Source organism: Eschscholzia californica, unplaced genomic scaffold (assembly GCF_041429995.1).
Source record: "Eschscholzia californica isolate CP2 unplaced genomic scaffold, dmEscCali1.0.p SCAF_2, whole genome shotgun sequence".
NCBI classification, from domain to species: domain Eukaryota; kingdom Viridiplantae; phylum Streptophyta; class Magnoliopsida; order Ranunculales; family Papaveraceae; genus Eschscholzia; species Eschscholzia californica.
Genome location: NW_028238309.1, coordinates 49,684,942 through 49,708,620, shown reverse-complemented (window position 1 = coordinate 49,708,620; position 23,679 = coordinate 49,684,942). Strand labels below are relative to the sequence as shown.

General features: G+C 36.6%; 2 protein-coding genes and 1 long non-coding RNA gene across 3 annotated transcripts; all 3 read left to right on the top strand.

The window, feature by feature from the left end:
* The first annotated feature begins 230 nt into the window (after nt 1-230).
* Nucleotides 231-9,694, top strand: LOC147558697 (uncharacterized). Its single transcript, XR_015233522.1, has 2 exons — nt 231-401; nt 9,408-9,694. It is a non-coding gene; the product is annotated as an uncharacterized LOC147558697 (long non-coding RNA).
* A 2,424-nt stretch (nt 9,695-12,118) lies between these two features.
* On the top strand, nt 12,119-14,257 carry LOC147558696 (receptor-like protein EIX2). The gene has a single exon (XM_086659068.1). It carries the CDS (start codon nt 12,119-12,121, stop codon nt 14,255-14,257), a length of 2,139 nt encoding a protein of 712 aa, XP_086515194.1.
* A 2,356-nt stretch (nt 14,258-16,613) lies between these two features.
* LOC147558695 (uncharacterized) lies at nt 16,614-17,027 on the top strand. The gene has a single exon (XM_086659067.1). It carries the CDS (start codon nt 16,614-16,616, stop codon nt 17,025-17,027), a length of 414 nt encoding a protein of 137 aa, XP_086515193.1.
* Nucleotides 17,028-23,679: the final 6,652 nt, after the last annotated feature.

The window sequence follows — 23,679 nt, the reverse complement described above, 5'->3', positions numbered from 1 at the left end:
TTCATAAAAAGTTGAAAACTTTCATATTTGTTTCTTATCAAGTTAACTTTTACGTTGTTCGGGGGTAACTACACAGGTTAAGCCCCTTCAAAGACGCCTGGCCTAATGGTGTACTAATGTGCCTCTTGTAGTGCCCCTATTATTTTAGGAGGTGCCTATAGCATCAACCCTTTATACCCTCCCTAATAATAACCCTACTGCCAACACTTTTGCCATTTCCTTTCCTTCCCATTCAGCCGTGAGTTGAGAAAGAGATGGGGTATTAGCTTTTAGTGAGAGAAAGTGTGGAGGAAGGGGAGAAAGAAGAAGGGTTTGGGGCATGGAGCTTGGAGTTTCTTTATCTTTTGTTTATTGTTCTTGGTGTGTGGGAGTTTTCTTCATTGGCTTGATTTGGATCTAAGGTAGATTTCTACTTCTCTAGGGCTTGAATAGCCATTTTTATAAAAACTTAGACAAATTAGATAACACTACAAACCCTAGATTTTAGCATTACTTGAACATAAATTAGGGTTCTTGACATTGATATATATATGCTAGAAGTAGTAGATCTATATTTCTACAAACTCATTTTTGGTCACTTTGAATCTCATCTATGTGTTAGATTTTGAGGATATTTGCTATAATGACATACTTGATGAACCATACAATCTTCATTTACATTTTTATGCTAGATTCATGTATTACAATGATATTTAGGGCTAAACCTCTTTATTTGTCATGATTTTAGTATATAGCTCTTATAATTAGATGTCTCTCACTATTGGATAATACTATTTATATAGATACATGAACATGTCCTAGAACTCAACATGATATGAGAATTTTAGACTAAAATCATCATTGATTCATTACTTGCAAACATTATAAATATGAAACTCGTATGTCGTAATATGCTAAAATATGATTTTGATTTATGTATGTTGTGGTGTGATGCTATTATATGTGTGTGATGTGATGGAGTTGGTGGAGAGTTGTGAGAGTTTTGTGGTTGGTTCGACCCTCTCTACTGGATGTGATATAGGTATGGAGCGTATGGGGTCGGCGCTAACACAATGGATGACCTTGTGGACCACATGATGGGCCTAAAAATAGGTCTTTTCCCGCAAGTATACGGGGTCAAGTTATAGTATTGAAAATAAGATCGAGTATCGTCCCAAGGGATAAGTAGGCAATTTCGGGTATTGACGGCAAGTTTAGCCCAATAATCAAAATGTCAAAAACTAACTTAGACTAACACACACACACCCCATTCATAACTTTGATGATTGATTTGTGAGAAATAAGAAAACAAATAAAAGTAAATAAACTATTTAAGAGAGGGGAGAAGAGGATATCTAAGGTTATAAAATCCACCACATAATTTCACTATATAAAACAAACACTTAATTACTTAAATCTCTTTTGTATTTACTCGAGATCCAATATAATGAACTATTTGGATTCCGGATGATATTCTAGATGAAACAATTTTATAATTAAGAATTTATGATTGACTACCATATAAAACTAATTTCCTACACTATCATTCAAGATCTAAAAGGCATATCTCATCTAATAAATCAATAAAAGCATGAAATATCTAATTATAATACATGAATGACAATAAGGTTATAGAATCAACATGAAATGACAATCAATAGGCATCAAAGCACATCAAAGGATTTAATTAATCAAGAACAAGTATTATAAAGATCCAAAATGGGTTTCATTCACAACCTTAGATTGCTAAATTAACTATACATGAAATCTAGAATAACATTCATTGACATTGTAAAGTAAATGAAAATACTAAGAAATTAATGGAAAGAAATCACCAAGAATGCTCAAATTCCATATCCCCATGTATCTCCAATTTGTCCAAGATTTGCTCCATTTATGCTCAAGAATGTTACTCCAAGAAATCCAAGTAATAGCTATTTTATTGCCACCCAAATAAGAAAAAGAGATAGAAGAAAGAAATTAGATCTAGAAAGAAGTTGGAAAGAAGAGATGAAGAGAAATAGAAATGGTAGAAGAATATGGAAGAAAGAAGGAGATGACTATTAATGGTAGAAAAGAAAGTGGTAGAGAAGAAGTAGTAGTATTAGTAGAGAAGATAGAAAAAGAATGGAGAAGATAGATTTAGTAGTAGAAAAGAGAGAAAGAAATAGGTGAGAAGAGGTAGAAGAAAAGAATGGAGGATTAGGGTTAGAAGATAGGAAGAGAAGTGGCTTAGAAATTAGGTAAGGAAGCCATTTGAGAGGGTTGTTGAAGTCTAGGTTTTAATGGAGGAGAAAGGGACTTATTTATATGTGGGTTTTGGTTTTGGTTGGGTTAAATTGGTAGAAAGTATGAAAAGAAGGGTCATTTTTGGAATTATGGGGGTTTAACATTTAAAACCCTAAAAACACAAAGTGTGGTGGCGGCTGGTTTATTAGGGTTCAAATTCGGATGTTACTGTGTAGCCGGAAGCAACTTAATAAGGTGTGACAATTCAGCAGCCGTCGGATGGAGAGATAACGCGGATCTGGATGGTTTGAGAAGGAACACGTGTCCGAGAGCACTTTAATTAGGCAGCTTCGGGTGCACGGATCTGGAGATATAGCTTGAATCTCGGAGACCGTTGGATCTGATTTGCGCGGAAGGTTGCGGCTGAGATTAAGACTTTGGCACGGGATGCACGGAGTTAAGTTGCGGCGCGTCACACTGGATCAGGCCTATAAGAGACATTTCGCTGCTTACGTGAATACGGGAACCGCGTGTTCCAACCTCCATACGTCGACACGTGTCCCTAGCGTACCGCGGGCCAAAACCTCCCCGAGCTTGTACCGAATGTTGACCAAATGTTGACCTGACTTTGACCTTGGTTTATTCCTTCGTCCGGACTCCGATTTGACTTCCGTTTTCTCCTACGGACTCGTCTCGACCTCTACTTTTCAACCACGCACTGACCTTGGCCAAATTTCCAGAATGTCCTTGACTCCAAATGACCAAAATACCCTTCATGCATCTTTTCCTCATTTTTAACCGTTTTTCTCATCTTACTCCGCAAAACACACCTAATCAAGAAAACCAACCATTTTATTATAATAAAGACTCGAAACGAACTAACTCGACTAAATTAAACGACTCTGATGGGACATTTTCATGACCCATCAAACATCCCCAAACTTAGATTTTGCTAGTCCTCGAGCAAAACAAAATAAAAGAAAAACCTAACTCACTTTCGGAGGAATCCCGGTTGCATTTAGCATATGCAACAAGCCGTTAAACCCCTAGGTTACCCTAGTGGACGAGTGTGGTCTCGTGAGGGTTTCCATAGATGACACCCACAAACATCATAGTTTCAAATACACAAGGGTCCAACAACCACATCATAAATAAGCATGGTTCATATAGTGAAGTGTTTAAGCATGTCTAAACATAATGAATCAAGTAAACAAGTTCATGTGAAAGCTAAAGACCTCTTCACTAATGATCTAACCTTAAAATGCAAGTGTCATACCATAATAAGCACATCTATGTTCCGAAGTCACAAAACCTTGATTCCCAAGTTAGTACATTTCGCCTCGACTTCGGCCTCACGGACATACACTCCAAAAATGAAATCACTCAAGAATGGTTCGCTCGTATGTGTGAGTGTGATCACGACTATAGACTCAACACATAAAAAGGGGTGAGGACAACATTTTGGAACGAATGATCTTCGAAAAGGAATTAGCCACTAATAGAGTGGGGAAGCTCACTCGCCCTTCTCACCCATTCTACCCTCTAAAAATGTCTTCTAAAGGTTAGCGGATACAATAGATGATGTGATGGTAGTGGATTCCCGAGAATTTCGACCTCTTCATTATGGTAGAACCTCTTAAGCACCTCAACATTTGTTTCTTGCTTCGAATACTTATTCATGAACAAAAACACCAACACATATATACAATCACATCACTCACACAAAAGAGCTAACACATGCTCAAACATCCACAAAACTCACTTTATTTCACTTTATTTTTGTTTTTTCTTTCTTTCTTTCTCTTTTTTTTAATATCACTTTTTTTTTCATTTTTCTTTTTTTTCATCATTTTTTTTTTTCTCTTTTTTTTTCATAACACAAATACAAACAACCAAAACAAAATACAACACACACAACTCTATTCTTGCAATCAACTTTCATTTCATACTTGCTTTCGACATTCTTCATTCTTTTATCTCATGTCTTCATTCTCGGGATATAAGATGATGGATGGTGATGGAGTATCCGCTTTCCTCTAGTTGGCATTCTCATTGGGTTTCATGGACTACAAGGGTAAGGTTAATTCGCTATCCTAATGTCACTCCTAGTGGCTAAGGAAATTGAGCACACGAGATCAAATGAGCTCTTTTATAAGTTACGAGGTTGAGTAGCTCTTCATTCTACTCGGAGTTAGCGCGGAAGAGTACACTCGAATGGCAATTTAGGCTTTGAGCTCTCACATGGGTTAAGTCTCCACTAATGACTACTTTAGGTCTCTTAGAAATGTTTCTTCTTCACTAAGATGTCACTCACATGGCACAACACAAACACTAAAAGACTCGACTTTCATGCAAAGGCCATTAGCAATCACAAAACTCATCAACTCGACACATATACATCAAAATTCTTAAAACTATCACTAGAATCACATGCAAATCTACTCAAAATGTTCAAAATTTTCAAATTTTGGCTAATTTGAACCCTTTTGTCTTTGAAACCCATGGTCATGCATTGGTTATGGTCATATCCCGCATCCCCAAACTTAAAACTAACATTGTCCTCAATGTTCTAAGCATATACTCACCCAAAAGATAAAGAGACACATCAATCTAAAGAGAAGAGTGGAGAGATATTACCATAACCGAAGGAGATAAAAGATGATACTACCAAGGCTCATGTATAAAGAGGTTCCAAGTTGATGCCAAGCTCGCGCCATCCCCAAACTTGGAACAAACCACGCCTTAGAAGTAAAACATATAAGAATTGCTCCTAAAATATCAACAAATATCATAAGAATGAATCACATAAAAGACATGACCACATACAAAGCTACCACTAACGTGGGTATACACGATTGCATTAAGCTATGCAATTAGCCATTAGTTCTCCTGATTTCACACAAGAACACGAGTTATGTCTCGTGGAGGGTTTCCAGAGATGATACCCACAAACATCAAGGCCCATTAATCGGCCTAACGATCATAAAGCAAAAGACGGAATATTTGGGGGTCAACCCAAAGAAAGATATATACAGGTGCTAATCGTCTCAAAAAAAGATAAAGAATACGAAGTGCACATGAGACGATAAAAGAAAACAAGCCATCCCCAAACTTAGTGGGTGCACAGTCCACTAAGTAGGTATAAATAGAAGGAACGACAACAAAGAAACCATCAAAAGGATCGACATACATGTGAAGAGTCAAAATATCAGTCGAAGGCAAAAAATCATCTGGAAGCTTAGTGGACAGAATATCCACTATGTCCATAGACGTCTTTGGAAAGACGTCTGAAATGTCCCAAAAGGGATCAACAACCGAGTTTGAGATCATGTGGAAAGTCGAACTAGACTCTAAGGGTAAGGCAGTATGCTCGGGGACCAAGTCGAGGTCCATGGCTTCCTTAGGCAAATAGTCTGACAAACTATCCAACATGTCACTAACTACTACGTCATCAATATCCTCAAAGACATCTGGGGCCTCGCAGTCAGTTATAATATCAGGCCTTCCTAGCATTGCATCTAAGACTGACTCCTTACAAGTGTCAAAAATTGGATAGTTCGGAATCGTGTCATCCTCAAACTTGCTCGTAGAGCCATCACCCTGAACATCAACGTCTAATGTAGTTCTATCATGATGAGACGACACATGGTGAGGAAACGAGACAACAAGGTTATCAGTTTGTTCAAGCTCTTGGGTCCTCTCAGTTGATTTGTCGACATTTAACTTAGTACTAGGGTTAGACTATTACCCTCGCCATCGGACCTAGTACCCTCTTGAGTTTGGGGTGGTGAAACCCCTTCCTCGTCGGCTAATAACTGTGTTGTAATCATCTGTACTTGATGATTTAGAGACTCAAACTTCTGATGTAACTCTTGTTGCATTTGAGCCTGCGTCTGTTCAAATCGATCTTGAGTCTCTTTAAGTTGTAACATCATTTCAGTCAGACGACTCACAGACTCTAATTGAGAACTATCTTCAAGAGTCTCTTCATGATAAGGCTCACAAGTGTAATTAAATGAAGACTCTTGATAATAACTCCCACCGTACATACTAGGATCATACCTGCCTCTAAAATCATTGGTCTCAGAATAATGTGGACTATAAGGTCTCTCATACATATTTAGTGTCGGACCATATCCATCACTAATTTGACCATCTCTATATATATGTCGGTATTCTCCTAGGGTCATACGAGATCGGTCAGACTCAAATGGTCTATTCCCCTCACTAATCGAAACATCTCTACACATCCTTTGGTATTCACCTAAGGTCATATCAGGTCGGTTAGTGCGGGGAATCCTCGAAATAAGCTCATCATCATCATCAAATGGCCAACCGTTATAAGAACGTGCCATGATCTCACAATGCTCAAGGAACTAACAAACAAGCTATCAATGCAAATCACAACTCATCCAACCAATCACACACAAGTAAGAAAGAAAGAGATAGAATACGATACTAGCGGATGCTCCTCTCGTTTCGTTCTTCCTTCCGATTCCTTTGATTCTTTTGTTCCCCTTCGCTCCTATGTTCTCGTTTTTGGGCTTTTCTCTTAAAGGGGTACCTAAAAAAAAGAATAGATAAGAAACTACGAAAATAAAGAAAGAAAATGTCTAAGTTAACAAATAACGCTAAACTAAAGAACAAAACAAGCAAACAATATCCTAACTACGAGACCTATCCCCGGCAGCGGCGCCAAAAACTTGATGGGCCTAAAAATAGGTCTTTTCCCGCAAGTATACGGGGTCAAGTTATAGTATTGAAAATAAGATCGAGTATCGTCCCAAGGGATAAGTAGGCAATTTCGGGTATTGACGGCAAGTTTAGCCCAATAATCAAAATGTCAAAAACTAACTTAGACTAACACACACACACCCCATTCATAACTTTGATGATTGATTTGTGAGAAATAAGAAAACAAATAAAAGTAAATAAACTATTTAAGAGAGGGGAGAAGAGGATATCTAAGGTTATAAAATCCACCACATAATTTCACTATATAAAACAAACACTTAATTACTTAAATCTCTTTTGTATTTACTCGAGATCCAATATAATGAACTATTTGGATTCCGGATGATATTCTAGATGAAACAATTTTATAATTAAGAATTTATGATTGACTACCATATAAAACTAATTTCCTACACTATCATTCAAGATCTAAAAGGCATATCTCATCTAATAAATCAATAAAAGCATGAAATATCTAATTATAATACATGAATGACAATAAGGTTATAGAATCAACATGAAATGACAATCAATAGGCATCAAAGCACATCAAAGGATTTAATTAATCAAGAACAAGTATTATAAAGATCCAAAATGGGTTTCATTCACAACCTTAGATTGCTAAATTAACTATACATGAAATCTAGAATAACATTCATTGACATTGTAAAGTAAATGAAAATACTAAGAAATTAATGGAAAGAAATCACCAAGAATGCTCAAATTCCATATCCCCATGTATCTCCAATTTGTCCAAGATTTGCTCCATTTATGCTCAAGAATGTTACTCCAAGAAATCCAAGTAATAGCTATTTTATTGCCACCCAAATAAGAAAAAGAGATAGAAGAAAGAAATTAGATCTAGAAAGAAGTTGGAAAGAAGAGATGAAGAGAAATAGAAATGGTAGAAGAATATGGAAGAAAGAAGGAGATGACTATTAATGGTAGAAAAGAAAGTGGTAGAGAAGAAGTAGTAGTATTAGTAGAGAAGATAGAAAAAGAATGGAGAAGATAGATTTAGTAGTAGAAAAGAGAGAAAGAAATAGGTGAGAAGAGGTAGAAGAAAAGAATGGAGGATTAGGGTTAGAAGATAGGAAGAGAAGTGGCTTAGAAATTAGGTAAGGAAGCCATTTGAGAGGGTTGTTGAAGTCTAGGTTTTAATGGAGGAGAAAGGGACTTATTTATATGTGGGTTTTGGTTTTGGTTGGGTTAAATTGGTAGAAAGTATGAAAAGAAGGGTCATTTTTGGAATTATGGGGGTTTAACATTTAAAACCCTAAAAACACAAAGTGTGGTGGCGGCTGGTTTATTAGGGTTCAAATTCGGATGTTACTGTGTAGCCGGAAGCAACTTAATAAGGTGTGACAATTCAGCAGCCGTCGGATGGAGAGATAACGCGGATCTGGATGGTTTGAGAAGGAACACGTGTCCGAGAGCACTTTAATTAGGCAGCTTCGGGTGCACGGATCTGGAGATATAGCTTGAATCTCGGAGACCGTTGGATCTGATTTGCGCGGAAGGTTGCGGCTGAGATTAAGACTTTGGCACGGGATGCACGGAGTTAAGTTGCGGCGCGTCACACTGGATCAGGCCTATAAGAGACATTTCGCTGCTTAGCGTGAATACGGGAACCGCGTGTTCCAACCTCCATACGTCGACACGTGTCCCTAGCGTACCGCGGGCCAAAACCTCCCCGAGCTTTTACCGAATGTTGACCAAATGTTGACCTGACTTTGACCTTGGTTTATTCCTTCGTCCGGACTCCGATTTGACTTCCGTTTTCTCCTACGGACTCGTCTCGACCTCTACTTTTCAACCACGCACTGACCTTGGCCAAATTTCCAGAATGTCCTTGACTCCAAATGACCAAAATACCCTTCATGCATCTTTTCCTCATTTTTAACCGTTTTTCTCATCTTACTCCGCAAAACACACCTAATCAAGAAAACCAACCATTTTATTATAATAAAGACTCGAAACGAACTAACTCGACTAAATTAAACGACTCTGATGGGACATTTTCATGACCCATCACCACACTCTCATACAACATGGATACCAACTTATTATATTGCTTATGGTTGTTTATTACAAATGGTGTGATATTATGTATGTGTGACGTGATGGAGTTGGTGAAGGGTTGTAAGAGTTTTGTGGTTGGTTCGACCCTCTCTACCGGATGTGATATCGGTATGGAGCGTATGGGGTCGGCGCTAACACAATGGATGACCTTGTGGACCACACTCTTACATAAGGTGGACACCAACTCGTCATGTCGCTTCTTGTTGTTTGTTACATATGTAGTACACTTTATTTCTAATGGTCACAACTCGGATACTATACTTGAACATCTTCTCATGATATGTGGTTGTCTATTTTTTTGGTAGCTCTTGAAACTGTCTATTGAGGCTTTAGAGGTTTCGAAATCTACTTGTTGGGGTCTGACCCAACCTTTTATTTTTCAGGACAAGGAAATCGGGAAGTGCCACCTGCTTGAGTCATAGTTAGCCTTGGAGGAATTTCTTTAGTGGTTTTCTTTCTTTCTTTAGGTAGTTATTTGGAGTTGTATCTCCTAAACACTTGGTGTTATTTATGTTTTATCTTGTCCGACATTTGTGTCTATGATTTAGAGACATCCTGTGAGTTTTGGGAAACTTGGTAAAGTTTCAGTAGTTGATTTATTGTTACTTTTTGAGCTTCATGTTCGATACTATTTGTCTCCTGGATGAGTATATCGTATATGTTTACTGTTCTGCGAAGAAATGCTTTAAGTTTAGGTTTTCATGGCGGCCGACATGGAAATCTGGATTTGAGGTGTTACAACCTCTTGACTAGCAGTGACATTTTTGCATAACGAGGACACAATAAATACTAATGAACAAAAATAAAAAGCTTAGTCAGTGTCATAACTTGTAGTGTCACAGCTTCGGTAACTGTCATACCCCTAAGGGCCATACAAACTACCCTATAGTTTATTATTTATGTACTTAATAATCCAAGTCCAATAAACACAAATTCCACTTCCATATCGAACTTAGGATCTCCAAGGTTTCGGATTAGATACAATACCAACGCAGTTGTTGGCAAAGCAAACCCATTGAGAGGGCTGATGAGTAATCAAACCTAACAAGGAACAGAAGTCTCTGAATAATTTTATTGTCACAATCTTTGAAAGTTTCAATGGACCCATACTAGTTTATTACACTTCGGATATACTAGTTTATTATATGCAGAGACAAAGTCCCCTCGGCAGAGCTCATTTTCTTTTCCGCGAAATGCCTCATTTATCACTGGAGTAGGAAATTGGCTTGGGTAAAATCTCATTCGTTTGTCAGTTTGGTAGAATGTTGGAAGTCTTTTATCATCTCGCTGTAACCTCCCTTTGGTTTTCTTTTCTCTCCGCTTTAGTTTTTTCAGGTCGGCCTCTTTGCTGCCTCAGCTATAAGGCCCCTGTTTTTCCGCTCTTGTAAATTTCCCCTCTTCAATTTAATCAAATTATTCAAAAAAAAAAAAAAAGAATTGAGTGGTTGTAGAGAGAGTCGAGTCTTGAGACTGACTACTGATTGAAGGTCTTGTTGACTCGGAAAATTGACAATTCAGCTGAAAAATACAATACGAGAGGTCCTACCACTCAGAAAAGTCTTACATTTTGTGAGTGTGTGTGCGTGTGTATATATATATATACTAGGTTTCCGCCGCGTCCTACGGACGCGACAGATCCCTCTTGGCTAACGCCTTTTAGGAGAAGAAAAATAAACTACAATTTAAAACGAATAACTTACCTCTAACATCTTCAAAATTATCCCCTGCAAATTAAAAACAATCCAAAATTAATTATAGTCAATTTCATTAACTTCAATTTTAATTCTTAAATCCAAAACAGAAGAGAGGAAGGGGGAGAGATACAACCGCATGCTTATGAGGGAGAATATAGGAGTGGGAATTTTGAACAGAATTTAAAGTCTAACCGAATTGATATTAAGGGGAAGTGTGTGCAATCGTGGGAGAGAAAAGTAGAGAGAGATTTGTGGGTGTAGTTATTCTAGGGAGGTTGTAACAAACTATTCAAAATATTTCATTCTTGACACTATTACCCTTCTATTTTGACTGGATTTACACGAAAAGGAATTTCATAACAGCCGTCAGATGTGATCTTTATGAAAATCCCAATAAAAATGGACGGTCAGACTTATCCCCTGAGTAACCGACTGAGCTGTTTTAATATAATAGATATATGGTTACCTTTTCTTTCCAAGTTTAAAAATACAGTTAATTTCTGGATTCGATATCAATTTAGCTAATGTTAAGTTCTTTCCGAACTTAAAAACACAGTTAATTTCTGGATTTGATATGGTTACCTTTTCTTCCAAGTTTAAAAACACAGTTAATTTCTTTCCAAACTTAGTAATGAAGTCGAGATCTATTTCTCTAATGTTGTTTTTTGGCGCATTTTTCTTGTTCAAACCAAATTACAACAAGTTCAGTTTTTGTTTTGCTTGTGAGGAAAGGGAGAGACAAGCTCTGCTAACTTTCAAAGCAGATTTAAAATATCCAAATAATATTCCATATTTGGATGAAAATGGAAATATTTATTATGAGAAGAATAAATTATCTACTTGGGATGGTGAAGAATGTTGCAATTGGACTGGAGTGTTTTGCAATCCGAAAACGGGAAATGTTGTTGAACTTCATCTTCAACACTTATCACTAGGTGGTAAATTAAATCCTTCCCTGCTTGAATTAAAACATTTATATCATTTGAACTTAAGTTTGAATGTGTTTGAGGATACCCAGATACCTTCTTTCTTTGGCTCCTTCCATAATTTGAGACATCTGGATCTACACGGAGCAGGTTTTGGTGGAAAAATTCCTCAAGAAATTGGGAACTTATCCAATCTTCATTTTCTTGATATTAGTACCTACCATGGTAGTAAGACTAGTAACTACTATTATAGTAACCTCTACCAGCTAGATGTTAGTGATCTTCAGTGGCTCTCTCATCTTTCTTCTCTCCAACATCTTGACATGAGTTATGTGAATCTCAGCAAGGTAAGTCATGCTCCCATCTTTAGTCGAGTTACGTCTTTCTTCATGTCATCTACATTCATCCATAGTACCAACTCTTACACACATAAACTTTACATCTCTTTCAATTCTCGATCTTCGTGATAACAAAATGAATTCTTCATTATTACCTGCATGGTTATATAATCTTACTAGACTTGAAGAACTTGATCTAAGTTCCAATAATTTCTACGGAACGATTTCAAAAGATATTGGTTATCTCACTTCCATCAAGAACCTTGATTTAAGCTATAATTTTGAGCTTGAGGGGGAGATACCAAATACCTTAGGAGATCTATGCAACCTGCATGAATTAGACTTGCAAACGAACAAACTTTCTGGAGATACATCTGGATTTTTATTAAATTCATCTGGATGTATAAGCAGTAGTTTGAAGTATTTGAGATTAGGATCTAACTACCTTTCTGGCTCTTTGCCTGAGCAATTGAGGAAATTACAGAATCTCGAATTCCTCTCTCTCACAAATAACTCCTTTTCTGGTCCAATTCCCTCGTCGTTAGGAAAATTATCATTATTAAGGGATTTAAAACTTCAAAGAAATGGATTTAATGGATCATTGCCGGAAATAATAGGGTATCTCTCAAGCTTAGAAAGCTTTATAGTCATTGATAATGACTTACAGGGCGTTGTAACTGAAGTTCACTTCGCCAATCTCCTAAGATTAAAAGAGTTAGAAATTAATTCAGTTGATTTGAAGTTGAGCTCTGCTTGGATACCTCCTTTTCAACTCGAACAACTATCATTTAGAAATTGTCACATAGGATCTCGATTTCCCCAATGGTTACAAACTCAAAAAAATTTAACATATATTGATTTATCCAACACAAGAATTTCAGGCACAGTTCCTACTTGGTTTTGGGGCATGTCTTCTGGAATGGAGTATTTGAATCTAGCCCACAATCGACTAACTGGAGAGTTGCCAAAGTTCTTCAATTCAAGTTTTGACTTAAGTGTTAACTTGAGTTACAACCATTTTAACGGCCCACTACCTCGTGTATCTAGTGTTTCAATACTAGATCTTTCTCACAACTCCTTATTGGGTCCTATTTCCTCATTCCGATGTCATCCAGAGTTTGGCGAAATTGATATACTACAAATTCTTGATCTCTCAAACAATGCCTTGTTTGGAGAGATTCCAGAATGTTGGTTTCACTCATCATCTTTGTCATTACTAAAGTTGAAAAGTAATAATTTAATAGGAAAAATTCCAAGCTCTATTGGTTCTTTAGTTCAATTACAATCCTTACATTTGGATAGTAATTCTTTATACGGTGAAATACCTCAGTCATTGCGAAATTGTACCAACTTGATAGTGATTGATCTTGGCGAGAATAAATTCAGTGGAAGCATATCAACATGGCTGGGAGCAGACTTTGCAAGGCTTATACTTCTTAGATTGCGTCTAAATAAGTTCAGTGGTGGTATTCCAGAAGCACTTTGTGACCTCACTTCACTACGAATACTGGATATCGCTCATAATAACTTATCAGGGTCAATTCCAAGATGTTTCAGCAATTTAAGTGCCATGACTTTTAAGCAAGAACCGATGGACCATTTTAGCATCTCCATTAATGGAGACGACCACGAAACCGCTACACTGGTGACAAAAGGAATACAATATGAGTATAGTAACACTCTTAGACTTGTTACAATGTTGGATCTTTCCACCAACAACTTAACCGGGGAGATTCCACAAGATCTAACGACACTTCATGAGTTGCGATTTTTGAACTTATCTGAGAATCATTTTACAGGAAAGATTCCAAACAATATAGGAAAGATGAGCACATTGGAATCTCTTGATTTCTCAAGCAACAAACTTTCGGGTGTAATTCCTCAAAGCATTACAGATTTGGATTCTCTGAATTACTTGAACTTGTCATATAATAACTTGTCAGGGAAAATTCCTTCTAGTACCCAATTACAAAGCTTTACTGAACTGAGTTTTGTTGGCAACCCTGAACTTTGTGGTATTCCACTCAAGAACTGCAATGACGACGAACAAGCTCAACCACCCGGATATGGTGAAGGAAAACAAGATCCTGATGTTGATGGTGAGGAGGATGATTGGCTTGAGATGAAGTGGTTTTATATTAGTGCAGGACTGGGATTTGTAACAGGTTTTTGGGGTTTCTGTGGGGTGTTATTATGGAAGCAATCTTGGAGACATGCTTATTTTGGGTTCATTACTTCTATGACACAAAAGTTCTTTAAGTTTCGCACATGGTAGTTTGGAAATATGTATCGAGATGGTAATTGGTAAGAACGATTCGAATAACAGACCAATCTTAATTAGAATTAGACTTTCGTTCTTCAAGTTGTCATAGTTTTCTTTATTTTTTGTGTAATTTTATTAGTTGTGGTATGATGACTTGTTTGTAATCGGCTCATTACGCCAACTGAAATATTATAAGTTAGCATGTGTCAACATTAAATCATAAGATGCCCCCAAAAAGAAACTCAATATTTAAGTTTCTGGCCTCTTGACGACCTCAATTTCCACTCACTATTACAAACAAAATTACCCACCTAGAAAATGACTCTTATGTAATTCTTAAGTTTTTGGAGTGTTGCATTTCAATGTCTTTTAAATCTAATTGTGCCATATAGAAAAGAGACGCTCAATTGAGACTCGACACATGGGACAATTAGAGTTTTTTCTAGTTTCACAACGGAGATGCTCTAAAACTTAAGTTTTTGGAGTGTTGCATTTCAGGTGTGTTTTATATTGAAGATTTCAATTGTGTCATATAGGAAAGAGACTCTCAATTGAGGCTCGACACATGAGACAATTAGAGTTTTTTCTAGTTTCGCACTGGAGATCTCTAAAACTTCAATTACTTTATCCATCCATACCCGATGTTCATAATTGACAAGTTCTTTTATCAACTATATCTCTCTGCCTCACGTAAATTTTTAGAGAAATAACATTTTATACATTAATATATTAAAACCAATAAACGGGTCAACCACCCAATTGGGCCACATCTAACCAGAGTAAACCTACTCGGTCGAAGTCTTGACTAGATGATAGCTCTCACTGAAAGAAAAAATAGTCCAACCACCAACAAATACTCAACATTGATTTTGGGTTCATTACCTGTGAATTTGATACCCATTTTTGTGTTTAATTTCTCTATCTTCCTGGTTCTCTTGACTGTAGTATTTGCCAAGGACCAAGGTTTACATGTTCTATACTTCTTTGTGTATAAACTTAATACTTCTATGCTCAAACAACTTCCCAAACTTAACCCACAATGGCTCGATCTCCTCAACTGAAGCGTTAGATGTCCAATGACAATCGTTCTTCGCTCTTTTGAATGCTCGGACTCATCTTCACTTCCATCTGCAAAAACTTATGATGATGTGTTTGGTAAATTTGTGGTGGGACTATTCTTGGTTAATAGATTACTTTCCCCCATTTGGGTGGGACTATTCTCGCAGAACCTAGCTATTTTTTGTTTTGAGTGATTGTTCGACATTCACCTTCTTCACTTGTTTGACACAAAAAACTTTCCAGTACTCCTAGCTCCCTCCCTCGCTTCGCATTAACAGTATAGACGACAAGTTAGGACGGAACTCTCTCTCCCTCTCCTCGTTTCCATATCACTTTTCTGTTCCGTCTGTCCCTCAGATGACCCCTCAGTCCTCATAACATAGGAGAGATAAGAGTAAAGAGAAATATTCATAGAGTGGGTGGCATTGCTCTGCCAAAGCTTAGGGTATATTAGGAGATGCAAAAAACAAAATCTTACAAAAAGATAAAACTACATTGTATTTGGGGGCACCATGGATAAAATATCATACATTATATGTTATATAAAAAAAAGAAAAATGATAGAGAACAAGAAAATCCAGACATACTCTAGGCATACATCTTATATGGCTTGTTGTGATTCGTGTTTTTGATGATTCTAATTCACTAGACAACGAATCACGGCAAGCCACATAAGATGTATATCTAGAGTATGTCTGGATTTTCTTGTTCTCTATTATTAAGTTCAATGAACAAACTTTGGCATAGTATTAAAAGTTCAATGGAACAAACTATTACATGACCTGTACAAATAGTTTCAACATGTGATCAACTCAAAAGGATCAAGATCATGGAAGTTCATTAGGAAAAATGTAAAATTGATCCACAAAAGAATTATAAGAACTTCGATTTGTTCGAAACCAAAGTTCCATGCAATGAATTGTTATCAACCAGAACATGAAACACGGTTTACTCTTCAGAATTCAGTAGTTTGAGTCCCATCATAATACTATTGAATTGCATCTTGAGATTTTTAATTTCAATATTGTCTAGATTTATCAAATGCCACTAACTTGTGGTCATTTTCGAAATTAAATACATGTAATAAAGAGTATTCATCTTCACCAACAACATTTGTCTAATGAATTTACCTTAAACAACATTTGTCTATTGAATTGCACCTACTGAATCTGGTTCAGATTACAATCCAACCACTCCTCCACATTCTTCTACGATTTATGATATTCATCATAGTGACTTACCTACTACTATATTGATCACGTTTCTTCATTCCGGAGATAACTATGCCTCCTGGTCAAGAGGAATGAAAATGGCTTTAAGATCCAAAAATAAGTCCGGGTTTGTCGATGGTTCAATCTCTAAACCGACAACCCCAGTTGAATTACATGCATGGGAGAGATGTAATGATCTCGTATCCAGTTGGTTAGTCAACTCGGTTTCTCCTAATCTTCGTCAATCCATCTTATATGATGAATCTGCTGCTGAAATCTGGACAAATCTTTATGATAGATTTCATCAAACGAATGCACCAAAAATTTTTCAACTTAAACGTGCAATCTCTTCAGTGAAACAAGACGGATTAGACGTCTCTACTTACTTCACTAATCTCAAGTCTCACCAAGATGAGCTTCAATCTCTCCTTGCCCTCGAACCATGCCAATGTGGTCACGGTAAAGCTTTAATTGATCGATCTAATCAAGATCGAGCCACAAAGACTCCATGATCGCTTTGCTGCTATCCGAAGTCAAATACTTTTTATGGATCCCTTCCCGTCTGTTCTTAAAATTCATAGTATGGTTAAGCAGGAAGAAATCCAACAAAATCTGACTCACTCGGATATCGTCACCACCGACGCCGCTACCCTAGCTGCCGGACAATCATCGGGAGGATGATTTGATAGATCTGATCGACAAGATCGTCAACGCCCGAAACGGGTTCGGGCTTATTGTGAAAACTGTCACCAATATGGACACGTGAAGGATACATGCTACAAATTGCATGGGTATCCTCCACGTACCCGACAGACCCAGCTCGTTGGCTCGGTTATGACAGGGTCGGTCTCTGACCCGTCGCAAAAGGGGGCGCCTTCAGGCACCACGATGACTCAAGACCAATACCATCACTTGGTTCGGTTATTTGAGAGTAACAAACCCACTACAGGCACCCTCCATCTAGGCGCTACCGATCCCCTCGTCAACTTTACAAGTATGCCTCCATACACCCTCCATGGATTATCGATTCCGGCGCCGCAAAAAACATATGCGCCTCCTTCTCCTTTTCGTCTTATACAAAGGCACCACCACATTATTACGTCCATTTACCGGACGGTTCAAGTTCACAAGTTATTCATATTGGTTCTGTTCCATTTACTAAAGATTTTCATCTTCATAATGTCTTACACATACCGACTTTTAAGTTTAATCTTATTTCGGTTTCTAAAACCACTAAATCTCTTGATTGTGGTGTTTATTTTAATAAATCATCTTGTGTCTTTCAGGACCCGACAACGACAAGGACGATTGGACTTGGTGATCTTCATGATGGCCTCTATTACTTAGGCACGGAACCTAGGATTTTTTCATCTTTTCTTCCTAGTAGTTCTAGTAATTTTAATTTATGGCATTGGCGACTTGGTCACCCGTCTTTAGAACGTTTGTCTTTTATTTCTTCTAAGAATCCATGTATTAAGAGTGGATTAATAAATAAAGTTTCGTGTGATATATGTCCTCTCTCTAAACAACCACGTCTTTCTTTTCCTTCTAGTTCATCTAAATCATCTCGTATTTTTGAATTAATACACGCCAATATATGGGGACCATTCAATATACCATCGACATCCGGTTGTCGCTACTTTCTAACCTTAGTAAAAGGAGAATAGTATACAAGAAACTTGAAGAAGAAGACATAGATCTAGTATGAATATTGTGTTTAAGGTAAGAACTAACTTCAATATCTAGTTCAAGAACAATCTAGAGAGAGAAAGTAAAAGGAGAATAGTATACAAGAAACGTGAAGAAGAAGACATAGATCTAGTATAAATATTGTGTTTAAGGTAAGAACTAACTTCAATATCTAGTTTAATATTGTGACAAAACTTTTTGTCTCTTGTTTTATGAGATTGTGTAGATCTAAAGAAACTTTATTATATGAAAGTATGTTGATGTGAATCTTTTGAGCTTATTTCAGTGTGTTGAAGTATTATAATCTCCAACAAATGGTATCGGAGCCATATTAGTTTATCAATTCAAGTTTTTTCAACATTTTTGAGATCTAGGGTTTGTGAAATTTTTGGGGATCTTTTAAGAAAATGTCAAATATGATACAACCTCTAATACCTAGGTTAACTAAAGAGAACTATGAACATTGGTGTATTCAAATGAGTGTATTATTGGGATCTCAAGATTTGTGGGATATTGTTCAAAATGGTTATGTAGAACCAACTCAAGAAGAAGGGAGTTTTATGAATGATGTACAAAAGTGTGTTCTTAAAGACTCAAGAAAAATGGATAAAAAAAGCCTTATTTCTTATCTATCAAGGAATTGATGGTCCTACATTTGAAGAAGTGTTCGAAGCAAAATCATCGAAGAGGCTTGGAATATTCTCAAGAATTCATTTAGAGGAGTTGATAAAGTGGTAAAGGTTCGTCTCCAAATTTTGCGTGGTGAATTTGAAAGGTTGAGTATGAATGAAGGAGAACTTGTCTCCGATTATGTTTCAAGAGTATTGTCTAATGTTAACGAAATAAAAAGGTGTGGCGAAAAATGTGATGATGTTCGGGTGATGGAGAAGATTTTACGGTCTTTGACACCTAAATTTGATAATGTAGTTATTGTCGTTGAAGAATCAAAAGATTTGGAATCCATGACGGTAGATGAATTGATGGGAACATTGCAAATCCATGAACAAAGGGTGAATAGAAATGTCACAACCTCTTCAAATTGTTCGGTTGATCAAGTACTTCAAGCAAAACTCACTTTAGAAGAAAAACAATATACACCCCAAAAAGAAAGAGACTATGAGAGTTATGGTAGAGGTAATGATAATCGTAGAAGAGGCTTCGGAAACCAAAGAGGAAGAAATTTTTTTAATAGAGGAAGAGCAAATGAACCAAGAGGAAGAGGTAGAAGAAACTTTACTAGACCTTATAATAGCCAAGGTAGAGACAAAAGGGATATTGAATGCTATAATTGTCACAATGAAGTTAAGGAAGAATCAAACCTTGTTGAAGATGAAGTAGCAAATGAACCAAGAGGAAGAGGTAGAAGAAACTTTTCTTGTGATGGTCTTGACGAATCACAAACAAACACTTGGTATTTCGACACCGGTGCAAGTAATCATATTTGTGGAAAAAGAGAATTGTTTGTTGAGGTGAATGAAAGTGTGAAAGGGTGTGTAAAGTTCGGTGACTCCTCAAAGATACGGGTGCTAGGGAAAGGTAATATCCTCATTCAACTAAAAAATGGAAAACATAACTATATTTTCGATGTTTATTATGTTCCCGCAATGAAAAATAATATTTTGAGTTTGGGACAACTTTTAGAAAAACATTATGATATATGATTGAAGGATCTTCATCTCACATTAAGAGATAGAAGTGGAACTCTAATTGCTAAGGTAAAGATGGCAAAGAATAGATTATTTCCCTTGAACATTCAACATGGTGATGCAAAATGCTTAAACTCTATTGTGAAAGATGAATCTTGGTTGTGGCACTTGAGACTTGGGCATCTAAACTTTGATGAGATGAAGACCTTGGCAAGCAAGAATATGGTAAGGGGTTTACCATATATTGATCACCCAAACAAAGTGTGTGAAGGGTGTATCTTTGGCAAGCATCATCGCACAAGTTTTTCTAAAGAAGGGAGGTGGAGAGCATCTAATATATTGGAGCTCGTGCATACCGATGTTTGTGGTCCATTGAAGCCAATGACAAATGGAGGTAACAATTACTTTCTCACTTTTATTGATGATTTTAGTAGAAAAACATGGGTTTATTTCTTAAAAAATAAATCCGAAGTATTTGAGGTATTCAAAGAGTTCAAGAACATGGCTGAGAAACAAAGTGGTTTTATGATAAAAAAAAAAACTAAGGTCCGATAGGTGGAGAATATACCTCAAGAGCATTTGATATGTTTTGTAGAGAACATGGGATTGTTCATGAACTTACTCCGTCATACACACCACAACTAAATGGAGTTGCCGAAAGGAAAAATCGCACCATATTAGACATGGCAAGAAGCATGTTAAAAGAAAAAAGTTTGCCTAGAGAATTTTGGGGTGAAGCCGTTGCATGTGTCGTATACTTGTTAAATAGATGTCTCACTAAAAGTGTCTATATGAAGACCCCGCAAGAGGCATGGGGTTATTACAAGCCTAGTGTATTTCATTTAAAGATATTTGGATGTATTGCTTATGCAAAGATACCGGAAGCAAGAAGAACAAAACTTGATGACAAAGGTGAGAAATGTATCTTTCTTGGGTATAATGAGCAAATGAAATGTTACAAGTTGTTTAATCCAATTGTCAATAAAATTCTATTTAGTAGGGATGTGGTATTTGAAGAAGATTTGGCATGGGAATGGAAAGGAAAAGAAATTGTTCAAGTTGAACTTAGACTTGAAGGAGAAGAAAAAGAAGATGCACCACCAAGAGAATTTCAAAGAGACCCACAAACACCATCGTCCTCATCTCCATCATCCTCATCATCGGGGGGAAGTTCTAATGAAGGGCCAATGAAAACAAGAAGCTTGAGAGAGATATATGAAGTTGTGGATAATGAAGAAGAATTAAACTTGTGTTGTTTTCTCATGGATTGTGATCCTATTAGTTATGAAGAAGCCATCCAAGAAAAAAAATGGGAAAATGCCATGAATGAAGAAATTAATGCAATTGAAAAAAATGATATTTGGGAGTTGACAAATTTGCCAAAAGGATACAAACCTATTGGTGTGAAGTGAGTGTATAAGACAAAGAAGAATGCAAGTGGAGAAGTCCACAGATACAAAGCAAGACTTGTAGCTAAAGGTTACAAGCAAAGAGCCGGCATTGATTATAGTGAGGTATTTGCTCCCGTTGCTCGTATGGAAACAATTAGATTGTTAATCTCTATAGCGGCTCAATATTCATGGAAAATTTATCAACTTGATGTCAAGTCGGCGTTCTTGAATGGTATCCTTGAGGAGGAGATATATGTTGAACAACCTTTAGGGTATGTTAACAAGGGCAAAGAAGATAAATTTTATAAGTTGAAGAAGGCCCTTTATGGGTTAAAGCAAGCTCCACGTGCATGGAATGCAAGAATTGATAAGTATTTTCAAGAAAATGGATTTGAAAAGTGTCTTCATGAGCACACTTTATATATGAAAGTGAAAGAAGACGGAGGTATGTTATTTGTTTGTCTCTATGTTGATGATTTGATATTCACCGGTAATGATTCAAGACTATTTGATGAGTTCAAGAAGAGCATGATTAAGGAATTTGATATGATCGATATTGGGTTGATGAGTCATTTCCTTGGTATTGAAGTGAAGCAAATGGAAAATGGCATATTTATTTCTCAAAGTGGATATGCTAAGGAAGTTCTTAAAAGGTTTAAAATGGAGTCATGTAATCCGGTAAACACCCCTCTTGAAAGTGGAGTGGAGTTGAGAAAATGTTCAAGAAGAAGTGATGTCGATCCTACATATTTCAAAAGTTTGATTGGAAGTTTACGTTATCTTACGTGTACAAGACCGGATATTTTTTATGGAGTTGGGCTAGTGAGTAGGTACATGGAGACACCGGATGAATCTCATCTTAATGTTGCAAAGAGGCTCCTTCGATATATTAAAGGTACGCTCAATGATTGTTTATTTTTCTCTTGTGAACAAGATTTTAAGCTTATCGGTTATTCCGATAGTGATTGGGGTAGAGACTTAGATGAAAGAAAGAGTACATCGAGGTTTGTATTTTTTATGGGTTACACGGCATTTACTTGGTCTTCTAAAAAACAACCCATTGTGACTTTATCTACTTGTGAGGCGGAATATGTTGCCGCTAGCTCTATGGTTTGTCATGCAACTTGGCTAAGAAATATGTTGAAGCATCTTCAATGCCCTCAAGTTGGTCCAACCGAAGTGTTCCTTGATAACAAATTGGCTATTGCTTTAGCCTAGAATCTCGTTTATCATGAAAGAAGCAAGCACATTGATACACGCTACCATTTTATTCGTGAACATGTTAAGGAAGGTGATATTGAAGTGATGTATTGCAAGTCTCAAGATCAAATAGCGGATATATTTACGAAGCCCTTGAAGCATAATGTCTTTGAGAGATTGAAGTGGATGTTAGGTATGAGAAGCTATGGAAATTTGGTTTAAGGGGGGATGTTGAAAAGGGGGCTTTTAAACCAAATTTGGGTTTGGGCCCAATATAAAAGTGTGGGTTTGAGTAAATGGTTTACCAAACTAGAAGGGGTGAAAAAGTAAAAGCCTCATGAAATTAATTAAAAGGGTGTAGAGAGTTCTTTTCTTAGACTAGTTCAAGAACAATCTAGAGAGAGAAAGTAAAAGGAGAATAGTATACAAGAAACTTGAAGAAGAAGACATAGATCTAGTATAAATATTGTGTTTAAGGTAAGAACTAACTTCAATATCTAGTTTAATATTGTGACAAAACTTTTTGTCTCTTGTTTTATAAGATTGTGTAGATCTAAAGAAACTTTATTATATGAAAGTATGTTGATGTGAATCTTTTGAGCTTATTTGAGTGTATTGAAGTATCTATACCTCTAATCTCCAACAAGTATCTGAGAATGAAACGACTTCTTCAATCAGACAAATAAAAAACCATTGATCTTATCATCTTGCTCTTCAAGTTTGACATATGATCATCACCATTTCATGAGACAGGTTGAAAACCTTAAATGTTATTGGATATCTTGCTCTTTAAAAGTAGCTTAACCATGGATATATTGTAAAATACCATCAGTGTTATGATCTTGAATTCTTGATAGTCTCTTAATCCAACCAAAATAATATCAGGAGATGCATCTTTCTCCAATATGACAAAGCATTGGACTCTAGATCAAGTGTACATCTAGAAATAATGTTTCCAAAAAAGATGGAGACGACGAGTGTCAGTTCTGAAATTCCTCAGGATAACAACAAACCTACATAATTGCTTGATCATAGTTAATGTATACTATTTTATTAGTAGTTCTATTTATAATGATTCCAACATAACAAAAGGAGTTGGAGGCAGAGAGATGAACTTGCCAGCATACTACATCACATTTTTTTTCATAAACCTTTCATATTGTGTTTTGTTATCAACTCAACTCTTAAGTTGTTTGAGGGGCAACTACACACGCTGTAACAAACGAAGAAATTGGTCT